The 20,214-nt window shown below is 36.7% G+C and overlaps 1 protein-coding gene and 1 long non-coding RNA gene across 4 annotated transcripts; one reads left to right on the forward strand and one right to left on the reverse strand.

Annotated features, from left to right (window-relative positions):
• The first annotated feature begins 6,092 nt into the window (after positions 1-6,092).
• LOC104602614 (ubiquitin-like protein 5) lies at positions 6,093-19,257 on the forward strand. 3 transcript variants are annotated; one of them, XR_736102.3, is made up of 3 exons: positions 6,093-6,487; positions 17,351-17,409; positions 19,077-19,257. XR_736102.3 is itself a non-coding variant. In XM_010266367.3 (3 exons), the coding sequence occupies exon 1, from the start codon at positions 6,266-6,268 to the stop codon at positions 6,485-6,487; it is 222 nt and encodes a 73-aa protein (XP_010264669.1). In that variant the 5' UTR covers positions 6,093-6,265; the 3' UTR covers positions 17,351-17,382; positions 19,077-19,257. The 3 variants fall into 3 exon arrangements, 2 of the variants coding, with proteins under 2 accessions (XP_010264669.1, XP_088755084.1); XM_010266367.3 differs by having other exon boundaries at positions 17,351-17,382; XM_088898958.1 differs by lacking the exon at positions 17,351-17,409 and having other exon boundaries at positions 6,095-6,487.
• On the reverse strand, positions 6,106-17,344 carry LOC148802160 (uncharacterized). The gene is made up of 2 exons (XR_016082882.1): positions 15,881-17,344; positions 6,106-15,837 (listed from the first exon to the last, which is right to left on the reverse strand). It is a non-coding gene; the product is annotated as an uncharacterized LOC148802160 (long non-coding RNA).
• Positions 19,258-20,214: the final 957 nt, after the last annotated feature.

Genomic DNA, 20,214 nt, shown 5'->3' on the forward strand with positions numbered 1-20,214 from the left:
CCTAGGAGAAAGATTTACTCCCTCTAGAGGGATTAGATTGGGAGACTCCGTCTTTCCTTATATCTTTGTTTTATGCAATGAAGCCTTGACAGGGTAAATCATGAGAGAAACATGGAGAGGCAAATCTGACCTCGGAATACAGGTTTCTAAGAATAGTCCCAACACCCTTTTTACAGTTTGTAGATGATTGTTTAATCTTCTCAAAAGCTTTCGTTGAAGCCACCCTAATGATCATGAGCATATTAGGAAGTTATGCTAAGGCCTTCGGCCAACTTCCTAATTACAGAAAATCAGAAATGTATTTCTCAAAAAACTTACTCAGGAAATTAAGAAAGATCGTTTCGAAGATAGTCAAAATTCCTGAAAAAGAGATAGGGGGAAAGTATATAGGAGCTCCAATAATAAAAGAAAGGATGAGTAAGGCAACTTTCTAAGATTGTTTACGAAAAGTTAAGAAAAAGTTAGAAGGATGGACAGGTAAAACTCTATCAAGAGGGGGAGGATTGGCCTTGCTAAAGGCATTAATTGGGAACACTAATCAATATCAAATGAGAATTTTCCAATTTACCAAGCAATTGATTGATAAAGGAAATGGTGGTCTTGGGGTAAGAAATTTGGAACATAGTAATAATGCCTATTTAATGAAGTTAGGATAGAGGATTATACGAGATGACAAGTCCTTGTGGGTAGAGTAGAGCTGTAAATCGGCCCACGGATCAGGCCGGGCCGTGCTTGCTACCTCTGGGATACTTCAGAGGTCCGGCCCGGTGTGATCCATGGCACGGGCCTGGGCCAAGCCATGAGAGGTATTTTTTTTAATTGAAAAAATAATAAAAAATTAAAATAAATTAACAAAATAGACATAAAAATGAAAAAGAACTTAAAAATTTATTTTATATGAATTTTGATGTATACAATTGTTTATATATGAAATAAAATGAAATAAAAAATCATAACACACACACACACACACACATATATATATATATATATATTAAAATTAATTCGGCCCATGGGCCTAGAAACCCAAGCCCCGGCACGGCCTGTGTGTTGTCGTATCAGGCCGGACCAAAATTGTGCCAGGGCCATAGACGGCATGACCTGATAGGGTAGAGGTAGTGAAAAGTAAATACTTAAAAATTAAGGAATTCTTTAAGATATGCTCCTGGGCCGAGAGAGGATTTTGCAATCAGATAGAGAATTTGGAAAAAAAGGTATGATGCGCCAAATAGGAAACGGTAGGAGGTGCAAGTTATGGAAAGATAATCACCCATTGGAAACTATAATTAACACACAAAACAAGTTTGCAAGGGAGGAGATTTCAACAGTAAGTGAAATAATTTCTAATGAAACTAAAAACTAAAAACTGGGATCAGATTCAAATGAGACAGTTATTCCTTGAGGAAGTGATACATAGAATCGAATCGATAGTGCTACACTGCTACCTTTGGAGGATAGGGAGAATGAGATAGTATGGGGAGCCAGTCCTAGTTGGGAACCGACAGTCTAGTCTGCCTATGAGATGCTCAAAAAGGAGGAAGACCCAAGTGGCATGCAAATAACAATGATAAAGCTATTTCTTTGGTTAGTCACGAGCTGAGGGACAAACTACCCACTAAGGTCAAATTATGTGACAAGGGTTTTAACATTGATCTCGAATTCTCGAGCTGAGGATTTAATGCACATCCTTACTTATTAAGTGCGAAATAGCAAGACAAGTCTGGGGAACGATTGGGGATAATATCAATGCCCAGATCAGAATAGACACCAAAATGTCTTTAGAACGGTGGAATGAAGTTCACAAGGCAGATCACCTTAGAGAAGCAAATAATATGGCGTGGGAGAAAATAGACTATGGCTGCATTTGCCATTCTTTATTTTAAGGATTTATCTCCTTTTTACTGTTAAAAATTTAATATTTATAAGGATATTTTAACTGCAAAAAAGAGATGAATCTTTAAAATAGGGAATGCCAAATGCAGCCTATAGCCTATATCATGTGGTACTTATAGAAATGCATAAACGAAAAGATCTCTAAAAATAAAAATTATAGCTCTCCTTTAATCTTAGAAGATGTAGAGAATATATCGAAGCCAAAAGGATGCTGGGCCTAATTGAGGAGATGCATGAAAAACTAGGCATATGGGTTAAATTGGCCACTACCAAAACTTGGAGAGTTGAAAATAAAGCTTGATGCATCAGAATTCAATACTGTCAACCAATATATTATTCGTAAACATAGAGGGGAGGGGTGGATTATCCACCATTACCACAGCAGAGATGAGAGCAGCTATAGGAAACTAAGGGCTTTAGAAGTTGATAACATTATTATAGGGGATTCTTTTTTTTTAAACAAAAACACCGAAACAAGAAAATTACACAAAGGAGAAACTAAAAGGAGGCATGACACTTGGTAAAATGGCCCCAGGCATCAAAGAAACAATTGAATCGAAGCGCTTGGTTTTCAAAGTTAGTATATATCGGACACATTTAATACGTGACGTAAGCTTGCCAAATGATCGATCCACCGCAAAATTTGTTTCTCTTAACGCATGAGAATACGAGATGACGAGGTTGAAGTGATTGCAAACATGGAGGCATTCATCAATGAAGTTCTTGATGAATTTCCTTGTATAATGAATTTGTATCGAGGAAAGCTGCAACTTTAGGATGACAACTACTTCACGGTCCCGGTCCCATTTAATGAGGGTATGGGTATAGTGTCGCAAAATTTTAACCAGATTTGCCTCACCTTAACACAATTGTGGAGGAGATGTTTTAGGTCTTCTTCGTTTCCACAAAAGGGCAATCCGCTACATCAGTTAGCCCTAAATTCTATTGTTTTGTCAGAAGTTTGTTATTCAACACTAAGTATAGGAAATAGTGTAATTTTGTAGGGCTTTTTAATTTTCAAATTTTACCAAGTCTCTTGATTCTGTCATTGGCATTTGAATTTCCTTCCAGATAAGGAGCAGGCTGATTAAATGGAGCGTTCATGATTAGGGTTGTGCTTCCAGATCACTCTATCCTCTTCATCCTGACTTTATCAATAATTTTTTCTTGATTCCATGTCTTTGAGTCATTGATGAACTCATTAACTTTGCATTAATGCTGATCCATTTGAGGATATATATGTCTTCATTTGCTAGGGCTTTATCACCCATCCACACATCTGTCTAGAAATTTATAGATTTCCCATTTCTTAGTTCCCAATCAACTCCTTTTTTAAGGACCTCTCTAAATTGGAGAATGCTCCTCGAAGCCTAAGAAATTGATTTCTTTGGTTTAATTTGTCAAAAGTCTTGGTTTTTAATGTATTTATCCTTTATTAATTTCACCCATAAATTCTCTAGGCGAGTAAGTATTTTGCACCCCAGTTTGGCAATACTTACTTCATTAACCCATTTTAAGTTTCTTAAACCCATCCTCCATTCTTTTTCGATTTACATATAGTTTCCCACTTAACTAGGTTCACTTCTCTCTTTCTACCCCAATTCCAAAGAAAGCTTTTTTTGTTTTTTTCTCAATATTTTCTATCATAATTTTTGGGAGTTTGAAAACTCTCATAAAAAATTGTGGCATCATATTATAATAGAAGCCTTTAGTAATGTAGCTCTGCCTGCTATCAATAGGGCATTTTTCTTCCACCCTGCAAGTTTTTTATCTATATTTTCCTCCACCTTCTTGAAGGTGTCTTCCTTGTCACTCTACCTTCTATGATAGGAGCTCCCAAGTATTCTTCCTTTTTATTTTCTATTGGGATTTTTAAGATTCTAGATATCAATAATTCTACTATGCATGTTAGGGGAGAAAAAGATAGTAGATTTTGCAAAGTTGGCGCATTGTCCAGATGCATTTGCATACAGACTCATGATCTCCTTGATTCTTGCAGTATTGTTGAGATTTGCTTTTGTAAAAATGATACAATTATCAACAAATTGAAGAAAAGGGCTATTAGGCCCATTTCTCAAAGCTTTGAAGCCTAGGCAATCCCTTTTGGTTTCATTTGAACAAATCTTGTTATAGAGCACCTCATTGCAATGAACAAATATGTAGGGTGGGAGGTCCCCATTAATGAGAATTTGACAAGATACTGTAGTTAGTTTGCCCATTTAATATGAAGCCCCATTTTTTTTTTTTTTTTGAGCACTTTTTCTATAAATGTCCATTCTAATTTATCATATGCTTTCTCTATATCTATTTTGCATGCCACGAGACCTCTTTTTCCTTTGTTTTTTTTCATTGTGTTCGTCATCTCATGTGCAATCAACATATTGTCAGTAATTTGTCTTCCAGGTGCAAAGCAAAGCACTTTGGAAGGGGGCTATGATGTCTCCAATAAACGGTTTTAATCTATTGACCAAGGTTTTTGCTATTATTTTATATATTGTGTTGCAAAGATTAATCGATCGAAATTTATCGACGGTGTCGGGGTTATTAGTTTTTGGTATGAGGGCTATAAATGTTTTGTTAATGCCTCTGGTCAATTTCCTTGAGTGGAAAAAAGCTTTTAACTGTGTCCTCTACTTACTTTCCAATGATTACGCATTTGAACCATCAAGGGTAGGGGAGTTGGAGTCACCCATAGATTGAATTGCACTCCATATTTCCTTTGAAGTTACCTGTCTAATTAGAAGTTCCTTTTTCCTCTCATCTGATGCTCTTGTCAAACCATTGAGGCAAACCTCCATGTTGAACCTCTCCATAAACTTGGTAATGAATAGATCCTTTATCTCCTCGGTAAAAGAACTTGGTAATGAATAGATCCCCACACTTTAGTCACTCAAATTTCGATTTTTGAGCCCAAAATATCTCTTTCCATTTGTAGTATTTTATTCAGTTGTTTTTATAATGCTCGTTCTCTATGAATAATGTCTCTCCTAGGATTTTCCAAAACCTTCTCTTGAGCTATCTTAATTTGCTCCACTAGATTTTTCTTTTCTTTTTTCTGTATATTTCCAAAATTTAATTTGTTCCATTTCCTTATTTCATGGATTAATGTACTATTTGTTTTGTTTAAAATTTGTTGGCTTTTGGACCCACTATCTCTTTGGTTCCAAGCTTCCCCAATTATCTGGTTTAGGTCCTCTCTACTTCCCCACATATTTTCAAATCTGAATGATTTGGGGCCAAAATCTATTTTATTACTTGGGTGAACCATCAAAGGAGTATGGTTCGAGTTTAGAAATGAAAGGCTCTCACATGCAAGATTATGCTGGAACAATGTAGTAAGCCTGTAGAAAAGGCAAGAGCAGGGGTGATGTGCAACATCCACATCACAGAGAAGGCAACCAAGTAACAGGTTGGCTAACAAACAAAGGTCATGAGGGAGAGCTTTAATTAACTTCCACTGATCAGTGGCAGATATTTTAGAACCAACTGATGTGTGTTAGCTGATTTGTTCTAAATTCGAACGTTGACTCGGAATCAAATCTCACAACCAGCACTTTAAAACAAGGGTCAGGGAAAAGTTATTAATGGTGATAATATATATATTTAATGATTTAACTATCTTCATTATTCTGTTTTTGTACTTATTATATACTAAATATTATGTTTTTTTTTTTTTTTACTTAATTTGCTTGCACTGTGTTTTGTTGTATTCCTACTTTTTTTTCTTTATGTCTTTTTATGCCTTCACATAGCCTGATCTACCTCTACTAACTTCTATTTATAAATGTGATTATTCTGTGTCTTCACACCAAGTTCTCTGTGATTTTTGATGCAAATAATGGCCAAACCAGTCTTTTGGTCTCTTTGGCGGCCAAATCTCTGTGAAAAACGATCCTGTAGTTTAACAAAACAGTGAAGAACACTTCATATTTGAGACGTTTTTGATGAAAATATTGGATAACCCAAAATTTGGGTCTCTTTGAAAGAAAAATACTGTGAAAAACTGGCTGTTTCACTAGAGATAGCATTATGTTTTGCTATTGTGATCGTCCAGTTGAGCGATCAGTGTAGCTCAAAACGGGTGAAGAAGACAATGCTTTTTACGGGGCATGGATAACCACCCAATCTGGATCCGAATCCAAGTCCATGAAGACAAAAGCGGTTGAAAAGAAGAAAGTATAAAAAAAGCTAACCGCGTAATCTTTACTCTTTGGAAATTGGAACTCGTCAAATTAGCGCCTGCAGCTGGAGGGTAAGAAAAGGAAGTAAAGAAATATCTTCCGGTTTGCTCTGCGTGGGTGGGAAAGTTGAGGATTAGGGTTTTCATCCGACGCCAACTGCAGAGTCAGAGACAGGAAGAAGCCAAGACAAGATGATTGAAGTTGTATTGAACGATCGTTTGGGTAAGAAAGTGAGGGTGAAGTGCAACGAGGATGACACGATCGGCGATCTCAAGAAGCTCGTCGCTGCGCAGACGGGGACAAGAGCCGAGAAGATACGGATTCAGAAATGGTACACCATCTACAAGGATCACATCACCCTCAAGGACTACGAGATCCACGACGGAATGGGTCTCGAACTCTATTATAGCTAGGTATCTTTGTTTCATTCTAGCAGCTACTCTAACAAAATCATTTAGTTCCCTATATGTTAGTAAGGCGAAATCATATATATTTTCTTTATTTCTTTTTTGTGATGTTTCTCAATACTTATATAGGGGCTTTGCAAAAGCCGCGCACATATAATGAATTTGTATAAAATTGGACTCTTCTTTTGGTCTATTCTCATTTGAACGAAGATCACAAATACGAACTGGGTTCTACCGTTCTAAACTATTTGATCATTTCATGTTTTCTTTAGTATATTTTAGCTTTTGTTTTCTTTTTTAGCTTTTAATTTCACGAGGCCTCTCGAAGAGGCTCTAAGAATCAATCGGTCCTGGTTTCTAATATTTGGTATCTCTTGAGTTGCACTAATCAATATGGTCGACTTCACCTTAGTATATAGGATAGTGAGAATTAAAACTGTGAATTATAATTTGCACAAATGTGTCTTCTCGTATTTCTGTGGAATGAAAGTTCTATTTACCATAAAAAAGGTAGAAGTAACAAGAGGTAGAAATGCACAGATATTCCAGTTCCAGTCAGCTTAGTTGCTAAAACCTCTCAGAGTTGCACCACAGACACCGTGGTTCAAAGCTTTTTTTGTGAAACCAATATCCTGACCATTAATCCCCTTCCACGAAGGTAGGGGGTTCTATTTGGTACTTGAATTTATGCATGCTATTGCTAACCAAATCTGCTAGTTACATATCAAGACGATACTAGAGGAGCCCTGGGAATACCATCTTTCATGTTTTATAATCAGTGTTGCGTGGACTCTCCTAAATGGATGAAGTGTCTGTATCTGCACACATTAGATTCTGAAACTCCATGGATTCTTGAAGGGCATTTCTATCTAATATTTTCCCCTTTATCCTTTCCTATTCAACATAAATGAATGGTTAATGTTTATCACGGATACCCATGTTCTACAAAATGTTTCTAAGTAATAAAGATAATCTTTTAGACATTTTTCTATGAGCTTATAATGTTAAAAGAAAAAAAGGACTATTTTAATAGTTTACACTTTTCTAGAGATGTGCCGAGGGGTCCTTGTTTCTTCTTGTCGAGTCAGACTCCAGGGCACAAGTTGAATTTTGATTCTTGGATATGTGTCCATGTCCATGCAAAAACTGTCTATAACCTTTATTCATACTTCAGAAGTTGGGCGACATCTTGGAAGTTGAAACTGAGGAGAGATGTTTCTCAATCATCAAAATCCTACAGTACCACTTGCCTCATCACAATTTTGAGCGGCTTTGTTGAATCCTGTTCTATCCCACTCATAGGGCCATATCTTGAGTTTCATATTGCATGCTTTGTTTTTTATCATGTCATGGATCTGGATTATATTATCCAAGTACTTTGGAACAGGGTTGATATGCATCAGTTATATTTCAGCTTTAGGACATATCTGTATTGTGTTGATCAAATGACCTTCCCATATTGTTTTTTTTTTGTTAGCAAATAAAAAAGAAAATTTATTAAGAGAAAAAAGAGAGATATAGGAAGTTAAGCAACTTCAAAAAGAAAAAACCCATCCTCACTCAACTTCAAAAACATGATCTTTCCAGAGAAACCAACTGATAAACAACTCATCCTCAACTAAAAAGAAACCACAACCTTTACCCTGTTAAGCAAAGCCCTTCAACTATAAGACATCATTCCATCACCACCACGCAACTCACTAAGCATCCATCCTAAAATTAAAATTACCAGTTACTCAGCTTCTCCAAGTGTTTTCATAGGAACCTCCTCTACTTATCTTATTAGCTTTCTTTGACTTCTTCACCTTCTTAATGGGCCTAACCCCAAGTAAACCCCGATCAATCTTGCAAAGACTCTTGACCTGAACATTATGGCTGCTTTTTTGACTACTGAATTGTCTAACTGCATTTGGTGCCTTCTCAAAAACCTTTGAATCCTTTCGATTATTACTAATCCTTTCTAGTTTCAGCATTATTAGTTGACTGAATATCAATGTAAACTTGGACCAAATAATTAAAATAAACTAAATAATGATCATACTTGCAGTGCCCATTGCCATGAACCATTATCTTTAGACTTCAAGCTTGGTAGAACGTTTCCCAAGAGTTGATTGATTAGCCATCCAAAACGATCCTCTATTTGGCAACTTTAATAAAATTGCTCCTTGCACTTGAAGGCTCTAGAGAGGCTAGAGCCTAGTCTCCCTTTTTGACAATCTCCTCTTTCCCAAAGAAAATTTGGTGGTAGGAGTAAGAATGAAGGGGATTCTCCACTCTTAGAGGAGTGCTAAAAGGGAGGGGCCATATCCATCTATTTTTTGTAGGTTGTTCCCTCCCATCAAGGAACTTCCTCTACAATAGCCTATGAGAACCAAACACATCCCCCATTTTGCTCAACCACTCCCCACTCTCTTATCCTCTAAAATTGAATTTTAAATTTAAAGTTAGATAATGACAAGTAGGTTGAGAAATTCTAGGGCCTTGTAACTTTGATTCAACCAAAATGGGCATCCTTAAGTGAGAAACCCCAATGACCACAATGATGGGCCATAACTTTATGGATCTCACACTCTAACAATGGTGCACCAAAGCAATCTAAGTGTAAACCAGAGTAGGCAACCACAAATTGTGTCCAATTAACGAGCCAATGATCATGTGGGCCCAAAGGCCAATGGTCATTGGCATTGACATTGACAATTTCTAGGAAGGGAAATAGAGTTTTCTTATTGCCTTAGGCTGTACAAACTTGGACCTAGTTATATGGGTTAAAGAAAACCCTATCATCACGGATGAGAGCACCAAGGAAGAGAAGGAATTCCTCAGAAATTGGGAAAACTCCAACATGCTATGCAAAATGGTAATGAAGTCCAAAATCAACAAAAAATATTAGAGGTGCAGTCTTCGATAAGGAGATAGTAATAGAATACCTGGTTGAAATAGAAAAGGACAATTTGAGGCCTAAGAGAAAATGGTGTCACAGAGCCTTCTTAACAAAATGCTTAATATGAAGCTCTCCAATTCCAAAACAATGAGAGAGTACATATTAGAAATGAAGGATATAAGTGACAAGTTAAGTAGTCTAGGCGTCACCGTTGCTGAACCTTTCCTAGTGGCCTTCGTGTTGAAGTTGAATTCTCTACCTATAGAGTATGGACCCTTTAAGATCTCTTACAACACACAAGGAGAGTCATGGAGTTTCAACAGACTCTTAACTATATGTGTCCAAGAGGAAGAGAGATTAATGCATGAGAAGTTGGAAACAACAAATCTTGTGCTTAAGGACAAAAATAAAGGAAGCTTTATAGGGCAAAGTTCAGAAAATGACCAAGGGAAAGGGAAAAGTGTATCCGACATGCTTCTTCTATAAGAAAAATGGCCCATTTCAAGAGTGATTGCACTCGTTACAAGAAATGGTTGGAGAGGAAGAAAGACCAGAAGGGAAAGAATGTAGGTATAAATCTATCCCTTGTTTGTGTATCACATTTGATAGAAGTCCATAGAGACTCTTGGTGGATTGACTTCGGTTCCTCAATCCATGTTGTTAATACCATGTAGGGGTTTCTAAAGATGCGGAAATCGAGCCCAAGTAAGTAGCACATTTACCTTAGAAATGGAGATCACCTTGAAGTGAAGGCCGTAGGAACATTTCAATTATTACTTTCCATTGGTTTTGAGTTATTTTTGAACAAAATTGTGTTTGTGCTTGGGTTTTCCAAGAATTTGATTTCAATTTCCAAGTTAACTTTAGATGGTTTTAAATTAGTTTTTATTGGTTCAAAGTTTGATCTATTTAAATCCAATAAATTAGTTGGAAATGGTTTCTTAGTTGACAACCTTTATAAACTGGACTGCTCATTGGGCAAGACCAAATTGGTCTTAAGTTGCAATGCAGGTATTAAAAGGAGCTATCACGAAGAGGACTTACTAGTCTTGTGGAACAAAAGGTTGGGTCACTGAGTTCCCTACTTGTGTAAGTTGTATAAAGAGAAAACAAACTACCAAGAGGGGAATGAAGGCTACAAGAAGTAGTGTGATTTTAGACTTTATCCATACAAAAATTTGTGGACCCCAACCTACAACCTGCTTGGGTGGCCAAAGATATTTCATCACTTTTATTGATGATCACTCTAGATATATGTATCTTTATCTACTGTGTGAAAAATCAGAAGCCCTAGAGGCATTTAATGTATCTAAAGTAGAGGTAAAGAAACAAACATGAAAGACCATTAAAATCATAATGTCTAATAGAGGTGGGGATTATTATGGTGGGTACATAGAAGCTGGTCAAAATTTGGGGGCCTTCACTCTATTTCTTTGAGAACACAGTATTGTCGCGTGATACACCATGCCAGGTTCTCCTGATCAAAATGGTGTGGCAGAAAGGAGAAATAGAACACTTATGGACATGGTGAGGAGTGTGATGTGTAACTCCTCTCTACCACAAAATTTGTGGGGGGAAGCCCTTAAAATTGCAGTGTACATACTGAATAGGGTTCCAACAAAAGCAATTCTTAAGACACCTTTTGAACTGTGGGTTGGAAAGAAACCCAACCAAAACCATTTATACATTTGGGGCTGTAAAGTTGAAGCAAGGGTATATAACCCACAGTTAGGGAAACTAGATTCAAGAACCATAAGTGAATACTTCATAGAATATGCAGAAAAGTCAAAAGGATATAGGTTTTACTGTCCTAATAATGCCTTAAGGGTGGTAGAAGCTAGGAATGCTAATTTTTAGAGGATTATGAAGAAAGTGGGAGAGAGCTCCCTAAAGCTCAACCAAGTGGGCAAAGTGTTGTTGCATATACAAATTATGTTTTACTTGTACGAGAAATGGAACAACAACTCCCCAATTATGGGGATGTAACACCTGCTGAGACCATTGAAAATGATCAATAGTTGAGGCTACTAATGAGGTTCAAGAAAGCATTTCTGAACTTGAAGGGCTAGTACCTCCTCGTAGATCTTCTAGAATAAGGAGAAGCACCACATCTCCGGACTTTGTGTATTTTACTTGTACGAGAAATGGAACAACAACTCCCCAATTATGGGGATGTAACACCTGTTGAGACCATTGAAAATGATCAATAGTTGAGGCTACTAATGAGGTTCAAGAAAGCATTTCTGAACTTGAAGGGCTAGTACCTCCTCGTAGATCTTCTAGAATAAGGAGAAGCACCACATCTCCGGACTTTGTGTATTTCCAAGAGATAGATTATGACATAGGCGTCAAAGATGACCCACTAACCTTTCTAGAAGCCATTAATGGTTCAGACTCTGTGCTTTGGCTTGAAGCCATGAAAAGTGAGCTAGACTCCATGGCCACGAATGGAGTTTGGGAGCTTGTATCGTTGCCAATAGAAAAAAGAGCAATTCCATATAAATGGATATTTAGTAATAAGCGGAATCCAGCTGGAATAGTAGAGAGGTACAAAGCTAGATTGGTGGCAAAAGGATATAACATAGAGAAATGAGTGGATTATAATGAAGCCTTCTCTCCAGTTTCAACGAAGGATTCATTACGAAGGATAATGTCTTTAGTGGTGCACTATGATATGGAGCTACATCTGATGGACGTGAAAATAGCCTTTTTGAATGGGGATCTTGAAGAGGAGATATACATGGATCAACCAGAGGGTTTCATAGCTAAAGGAAATGGACATTTGGTGTGTAGATTAAACAAGTCAATATATGGCTTGAAGCAAGCTTCCTGTCAATGGTATTTCAAATTCCACAACGTTATTACACCATTTGGATTTAAAGAAAACGTTGTTGACTAGTGTATATAACTTAAGGTCAGCCGGAGCAGCTTTGTTTTGTTGGTGTTATATGTAGATGATATACTTATAGCTAACGGGAATATTGGCTTGCTTAATCAAATGAAAGAATTCCTTACCAAACAATTTGACATGAAAGACGTGGGAGAAGCATCCTACGTCTTGGGCATTGGGATCCATAGAGACAGAGCCCGCAAGACACTGGGGTTATCCTAGAGGGCATACATAAACAAGATCTTGTAGAGGTTCGATATGGAGAATTGCATGCTGAGTGTAGTACCCATTAATAAAGGAGACATGCTACATAAATAGCTGCCCACAAACCCAATATGAAAAGAAAGACATGGAGAAAGTTCCTTATGCATCTCCAGTTGGGAGCCTCTTGTATGCACAAGGGCAGATATTGCTTTTGCAGTGGGAGTGTTGGGCAGGTTTCAAAGCAATCCAGGTAGAGAACACTGGAGAGCAGCCAAAAAGGTATTTAGATATTTACAAGGAACTAAGGACTATTTGCTTACTTATAGAAAAGTAGACAAGCTAGAGCTGTTGGGTTGTACAGACTAATATTTTGCTGGGTACCCCGATAGCAAAGCCTCAACATCAGGATATGTTTTTTCTGCTTGCAGGAGGGGCCGTGTTGTGGAAAATTACTAAGAAAAAGCTTAGAGCATCCTCTACTATGGAAGCAGAATTCATAGGATGTCATGATGCCATGACACATGCAATTTGGTTGGAGAATTTTATCATAGGACTTGGCGCCTTAGTGCTTGACTATGTGGATAAGCCAATAAAGTTGTTCTATGACAATTCTGCAGCTGTGTTCTTTTCGAATAACAACAAGAGTAGTAGTCAAAGTAAGTACGTTGACTTAAAGTACTTACTAGTGAGGGACAGAGTGCAAGAACAAAAAATCATCATCAAGCATATAAGAACTGAACTCATGATTGCTGATTCGATGACCAAGGGGGTGCCCCTTAATGTGTTTACAGGACACGTTAAAAACATGGGAATTGTCACTTCTTTTATCAAGTCAATATGGTGACACATGCCAGTAATTAATTTTCCAGTTCTTGCAGTCCCGCACTTGTCTAATACATGCACATTATAATGATAGACAAGCACAAGAACACATCTAGGACCGGTGTATATAATCCACTGTACTAAGGGTTACGAGTGTAAATGCCCTGATGCATGGATGGAAACTTCACTTTTAGGAGGGACTGCCATGATCTGAGTTTACATCAGTAATTACCTAAGTGAGTTTTGAGAATCACCATGAGCTGATGAAGCTACATCCTTCCACTATTGACCACACTTGGGCCAAGTGGGAGATTGTTAGAGTGTGGGACCCATAAAGTTATGGCCCATCGTTGTGGTCATTGGGATTTCTCACATAAGGACTCCCATTTTGGTTGAGTCAAAGTTACAAGGCCCTAGAATCTTAACCTCCTTGTCATTATCTAACTTTAAATTTAAAATTCAATTTTGGAGGATAAGGATAAGAGAGAGTGGGGAGTGGTTGAGCAAAATGGGGGATGTGTTTGGTTCTCATAGGCTAGTAGAGGAGGTTCCTTGATGGGGGGAGGGGGACCACCTACAAAATAGATGGATAGGGTCTCTCCCTTTTGGCATTCTTCTAAGAGTGGAGAATCTCCTTCATTCTTACTCCTATCACTGAATTTTCTTTGAGAAAGAGGAGATTGTCAAAAAGGGAGACTAGGCTCTAGCCTCCCTAGTCTAGTACTAGAGCAAGTACAAACACCATTGAGAGAGAATAGAAAACTTGCAAAATCTTGCAAGACTATTAGTCTACATAGAAAGAGCCTTAAAGTGCAAGGAGCAATTTTGTTAAAAGTTACCAGATAGAGGATCATTTTGGATAGCCTATCAAACTCTTGGAAATGTTCTACCAAGCTTGAAGTTTGAAGACAACAGTTCATGGCAATGGGCACTGCAGGTATGATCATTATTATTATTATTATTATTATTTGGTGCAAGTTTACGTTGACATTCAGTCAACCAGTAGTTTCAGCCTTCAGGACCACATTCTTCTCACAGATTTTTTCTGTTGTCATCTCACCTCCCTCTTTAACTCTGTTCCCTTCAACTTCAGGCAATGTCTGTCCCTCTTGGTTTTTAGACATTCTCATATTTATCTGTCAAATATTGCTAGGGATTTTCTTTTCAACCACAAATTATATTATTATACTTGTTGCCACAATTTACTTTTAATCTTCTTGAACCCTTCAAATATTGTCCCGTAATTTGGATTACTTCATCCATTCAGATCAAATTACAACTATTACCTGCTCAGGATGGAAATCTTGTAAACAGCATACTTTGGTGGTTTATTTACTGATATTCGTAATAAGCTATGTTTACCTGTTATGATGAACTGCTTATTAGTTGAGGTTGGTGATGCTCCAAACCTGTTGTTGGTAGATCTGTTCTACTTTTATGGTGGTTTATTTACTGATATTCGTAATAAGCTATGTTTACCTGTTATGATGAACTGCTTATTAGTTGAAGTTGGTGATGCTCCAAACCTGTTGTTGATAGATCTGTTTTTCTACTTTTATTGGATTATGTTAGCATATGTAAGGATTTTGCACAACATTTTGTGCTTAGTTTATCGGTGTTGTTTGAATCACATCTTGTGAAAATAGGGGAAGAGACCATCTTCATTACCATCCTTACCTGTGGTATATCTCACATTAGTGGAGTTGGCAACAATTCCTATTCCTTTGTTCCAACCTATATCCAAGGTTACATTTTGAAGCCAATGAACAAGTAAAGCTTATTTCATTACTTAAATTATATCCAAGCTTGTCCCTCCACCTATTATCTGGATCATTTGGATAGAAAGATGTTTTTCAGCAGGTCTAGATGTGTGAAAACTGATCAATGCTGTGATTAGTAGAATTTTCTCCTGGGCCTCTGTTTCCAAGGACTTCGCTGATGTATTTCCGAACCAGATTTGCAATGGTTCCCAGTTGTGGCTTGACTGATGTATTTTTGTAGTAGTGTTTGCCTAGTGGGCAAACCTATCTGTTTGTTGTATCTTCTGCTTCTATTTAATAAAATTTACCTTATCCATTTTCCAAAAATAAAATCATTTACTTCAACTGGGATTCCATGTCTGCCTTTTTATTGCCCTTCAAGAACTTTCATCTTGCATTATCATTCTCATCTATGCCATTTTGAAGCATATATGGCTTTATCTATCTACTCTGTTACCATGGGTGATACAGCCTTTAATCTCTTCAACTTTATCTATAATTTAATTATGATGTTGAAACTGATTAGCTTTGAGGAATTTTAATTCTTTATTTTTGTATCCACCATATATTTTGTTTTATTTGGGTCAATTTTAAAATAATTAGATTCTAAGATACCCATGCCTCGCTATGGTTTACCCCTTCTCTCCCCTTTTCTTGAAAAAAGTTTTGTACTAAAAGAAGTCATTTGTAAAGTAGTATATAGAAGCAAGGTTCAGAATATCGATACGCCCAATACGCCAGTAGGGGCGTATCGATACTATTTCTTTTTGTTTTTTTTTTTTTTACTTTTTTTCTGAAACTGGTTCAGGGGGGCGGGTTTAGGTCTCCTCCACCCCCTGAACCGGTCAGACCCCCGATACACCCCCTGTCATTTGTTTTATTTGGTCTCCTTGGTTAAAACAAGTTGGTTTTCTGACATTGGCTTAGGTTGTGTTTGGTACCATTGCTGTGTCTATCTGAAACGTTCTGGGTTGATCAATACACACTGTTGTTTCTACTTTCTGCCTAAAACATTAATTTGAGGTTTCAACTATAAATATCAACAATCAGTCCATAGTTTTCAAGGTGCCAAGGTGAGGCTAGGTGACAGGGGGCACCTAGTTGCCTAGGCGATGGATTTTTTTAAGTAAAAACATGTATCCTAGGATAGTTCCCTAGGTTCCATAATCATATTTCCTTAATAAAGATCCATAATTTTCATAAGAGAAGTATAAACTTCTTGTTTAAAGTATAGAAAATCAACATATTCCAATATATTCATGAGAAGAAAAAGAAAAAAGAAAAGAAAATTTGAAAAACATAGGGGCTGAACCCCTATTTCTGTTATAGGAAAAGAAGAAGAAGAAGAAGAAGAAGAAGAAGAAGAAGAAGAAGAAGAAGAAGAAGAAGAAGAAGAAGAAGAAGAAACTAGTATATAAAAACAAATAAGAGGGTTCAATACAGCACTTAGCAATGTTTGTGTTGATTAAACCCTAACAAATAAGAAAATAACAAAAAGAAATTAGTATATAAACCCACAAAATGTCTCTTTTGAGGGTTCAATACAGCACTTAGCAATGTTTGTGTTGATTAAACGCTAACAAATAAGAAAATAACAAAAAGAAATTAGTATATAAACACACAAAATGAATATTTTAGTTTAAAAATGTCTATTTTATAATTATAACCTCAAAAAAATTAAGAATATAAAAGTTTGTTATAACATGCTATTAGAAAACTGTTTGGCAATTAGGCGAGGCGAGACTGCAAGGGTGCCTTGTCGCCTAGGTGTCGCCTTGACAACTATGGGTCAGTCGACTCAGTCCTAAACATGCGTTTATTTCTAGCTGAAGTGACTCTCATATGTGATGTGACAACACATTTTTCACCAACTTGTATTGATTAGCCCAAAATGTTTCAGGTAGAGATATGGTACCGAATGCGACCTTAGTCTTTGCTCAATTAAATATTTGTAGCGACCCATAAATTTGTCTCCCAGTGGTTGGTATAACTATTTACATATTATTATTATTATTATTATTATTGTTATTGTTATTGTTATTGTTATTATTATATATGTTACAGCATTTTTCCTCCATTGACATAAAATTTCTCGTCTTATAACTAATGTCATACTGGACCCTTTTGGTGAGCCAAGATACACGCACACACACACACACACATATATCACCCATACAATTTTGTTTGGACTTTCATTTGGATGCCAAACCCCTGATCCTCTTTACCATCTTGATATTTGTCAAAGCCTTTTCAATTTTGAATATCTAAATGATCCAAAGCCGTGCATTATCTTTGATTTCTTTGAAATGCAGGATTTATTTAATGCACAAGGCTCAAGCTCTTGGTATGAACCTGATGTAATGCTGTTAAAGTATAATTTCACCCTACCTTCATTATCGCTTCATTTGTATGCTTTGCTTCTGAATTTTGATATTTTATGCATCTAAGATGATCTTACATCTATGTTGTTTTCTCGAGCATCTAACCTATTACACATCTCATAATGTGCCATTATGCCTTAAGCTTGCTTTCTTTGCATTTTTTTGAGGGCATTATATTTTGTGGTTTTCATTTTTTATTCATTAAGAAGCCCTTAAAAGAGATCCAATTCTCACTAACAAACCCAATGCTCTAAAAGGTGCACCTAGGTGCATGGGTGAGGTGCATTTTAAGGCATGTGCTTTGCCTGAATCCAGGTGCAGCCTCTTTTCCTGGTGTTTGCCTTAGCCGGGGTGTTCTCCCTTTTATTTTTTAAATACGCCTTTTTGGTTATTTCTTTAGACGGTTATGTGTGTTTTACACCTTTTGAGCTTGATGCGGGGCCAAGACACAAAACCTAGGCCCTAGCTCGGAAATTTGTGGGCCAGATGATTGCCCCCAAGTTATGGCCTATTAACCTTTAAAATGAACAAAACAAAATTCTTTTATATAACTAAAGCCTTAGTTTTTTGCAGATAGGATCTCAAATGGCAAAATGTACCCTAAAGAAGCAACAATACATCCTATTGATCCTGGAAATTAAAAGTTGATCCATCAGTTTTAGCCCATCAAAGATGCCATTCTGACCCTAAATAAAATAGTGGAATTGTTGGAATACTCCAATCATTTATGCTTTAGGTTGATTTTTTCTTAGTGTAATATGCACAATCCTATCTTAAAAGGGGCTTTAGATTAAACGCTTGTAAATAGAACATTTTTCTCCTTTTCCATGATCACACCCAACAAAAGTGGAAGATGACAATAGAAAGTCTTTCCACTTTTGTTACAAAAGTCATGCTAACATGGTTAAGCTATCTGTTCCAGGACAAGGAACATCTATTGTAACATTTTGCTCCTTGTTACTCAACTAAAGCAATATCTCTTGCAATGTTTCTGGGAAAGAGTAGGAAGCAATTTGATTGAGGAAGCAAAATGTTTGGGATGCTTAAAGTGAATTTGGTGATGTGGAAATATCTAAGAGCTGATTACAGTGGATAACAAGATAATACTTGAGAATGTAAAGCAGGATTGTATCAATTCTCAAAAAAGGAGAGTCCATCGTTTCTTGTAAGAAGCACGATGCTTGTATTTTATTCTGATGGGATGCCATGCTTGATAGAAAATGTGAACTTTCTTGCAGAGAGGGGTTCATTGACAGGTGATGTATTTGTGGTTTTAGTACGACTTTGTGAGAAGAAGTTCGAACAGATGAAAAAGAGTAGAATGCTTCACATATGCTTTTTACAGCAGTAAATCAGATACCACGTCCTTGTATTTTTCTTTTGATCAGAAGGCATTAATTTGTTATTGAAAGTGCAGTTCTTTTTGTGGCTATTGATTTCAGTCTTTGTAGCAATATCTCTGTTGCTTGTATGCATTTCAACTTTACATGGTCTCTTTTGTGGGATACATTCTGAACCCATGGCCCAGAAAGAAGACTCCATTTCGTTTCTTTCTTTTTTTCTTGCCTTTAGCTATGGAACACATCCTACCCAATAATGATTTATCTTTCTGTATGAGCATCACCTATTGGAATCTTATTTTCTGCTTTGTTTTCAGCTGCAGTTATACAGGAGATGATGCACTAGGTGATGGAAAACAAGTGTAAGCACTGTTGATATCTAATTGTCCCATGTATAAACTGATACAAGTGGATACTTGGTTCAATATGTAAGGACTATTTTCCATTTATGGACTCCGAATATCTATGCACGATATAAAGATCTGGTTTAAGCTGTGACATGCTCTCTTCTGCAACCTTCATTTATGAACTGCTCATCTGTGTGCGTGTCGCAGAGACATTTATATAGGGTGGTGATCTAGGCAAACGTCGTTTTTGACATCCAAACGGTGCTTTTCGTATGATATGTATCGATTTTCAGGTCATTGGTACATCACTTGTTAAGAATTTTGACCTTTTAGAACTTTCAACACACTGTACACTAACTTCTGTCAGATTTTAAAAAAAGGAAAAAAAAAAGTGTCGAAGACTCGAAGCTATTTCGGCCGGGCTTGGATCTGCTACCAACGAGTTCTCAGTTCTCACGTCCCTTATCAGTGTTCCGCGGGTATCGATGTGGGAACAGTTTGTGAGTAGCAGATCAAGCTAGATCTGCAGATCACAAAACAATGTGTTTGCACATCTACAGCTGCACATTGAGTATATCCTTGTCATCCACAGAAATGTTTTCGGTGTGTGACTGTGGTGTTATCATCGTGCAGATCTGCTCCTTAATTATGTCTAATTGGATTTCTTTATATGCCATTGAATTCCCTTAATTATTATGATCCGAAATTGTTTGGTATAAGAATCATAGGTAAGATGATTTAACTTTGGCCTTCAATTCAAGTTGAAAGAGAACAAATCAATCACTATGCCATGCTTTAATTATTTGTTATAGTACATTCAAGATTTAAAACATTAAATCTAAGGTTGAAATATGAATAGGGTATAAACACAAGAAATGCACACTTTAATAGTTTATATTAAAAGATACATTATAACAGGTTGAAATATGAATAAGGTATAAGCACACAAGACTTGTACATTTTTATAGTTTATGTTAAGAGATGCATTTCAATCAACAAGTATTGCTTATGACTACAGCTATAAATTTTCAATGGCATTCCACCTGCACCACATGCATATGTCTTTACTGATACAGTAGGACACTTATGATTTGATATTTTGAACCTT

The sequence above is a fragment of the Nelumbo nucifera genome, chromosome 2, assembly GCF_055504915.1.
Source record: "Nelumbo nucifera cultivar China Antique chromosome 2, China Antique-T2T, whole genome shotgun sequence".
Taxonomy (NCBI): Eukaryota; Viridiplantae; Streptophyta; class Magnoliopsida; order Proteales; family Nelumbonaceae; genus Nelumbo; species Nelumbo nucifera.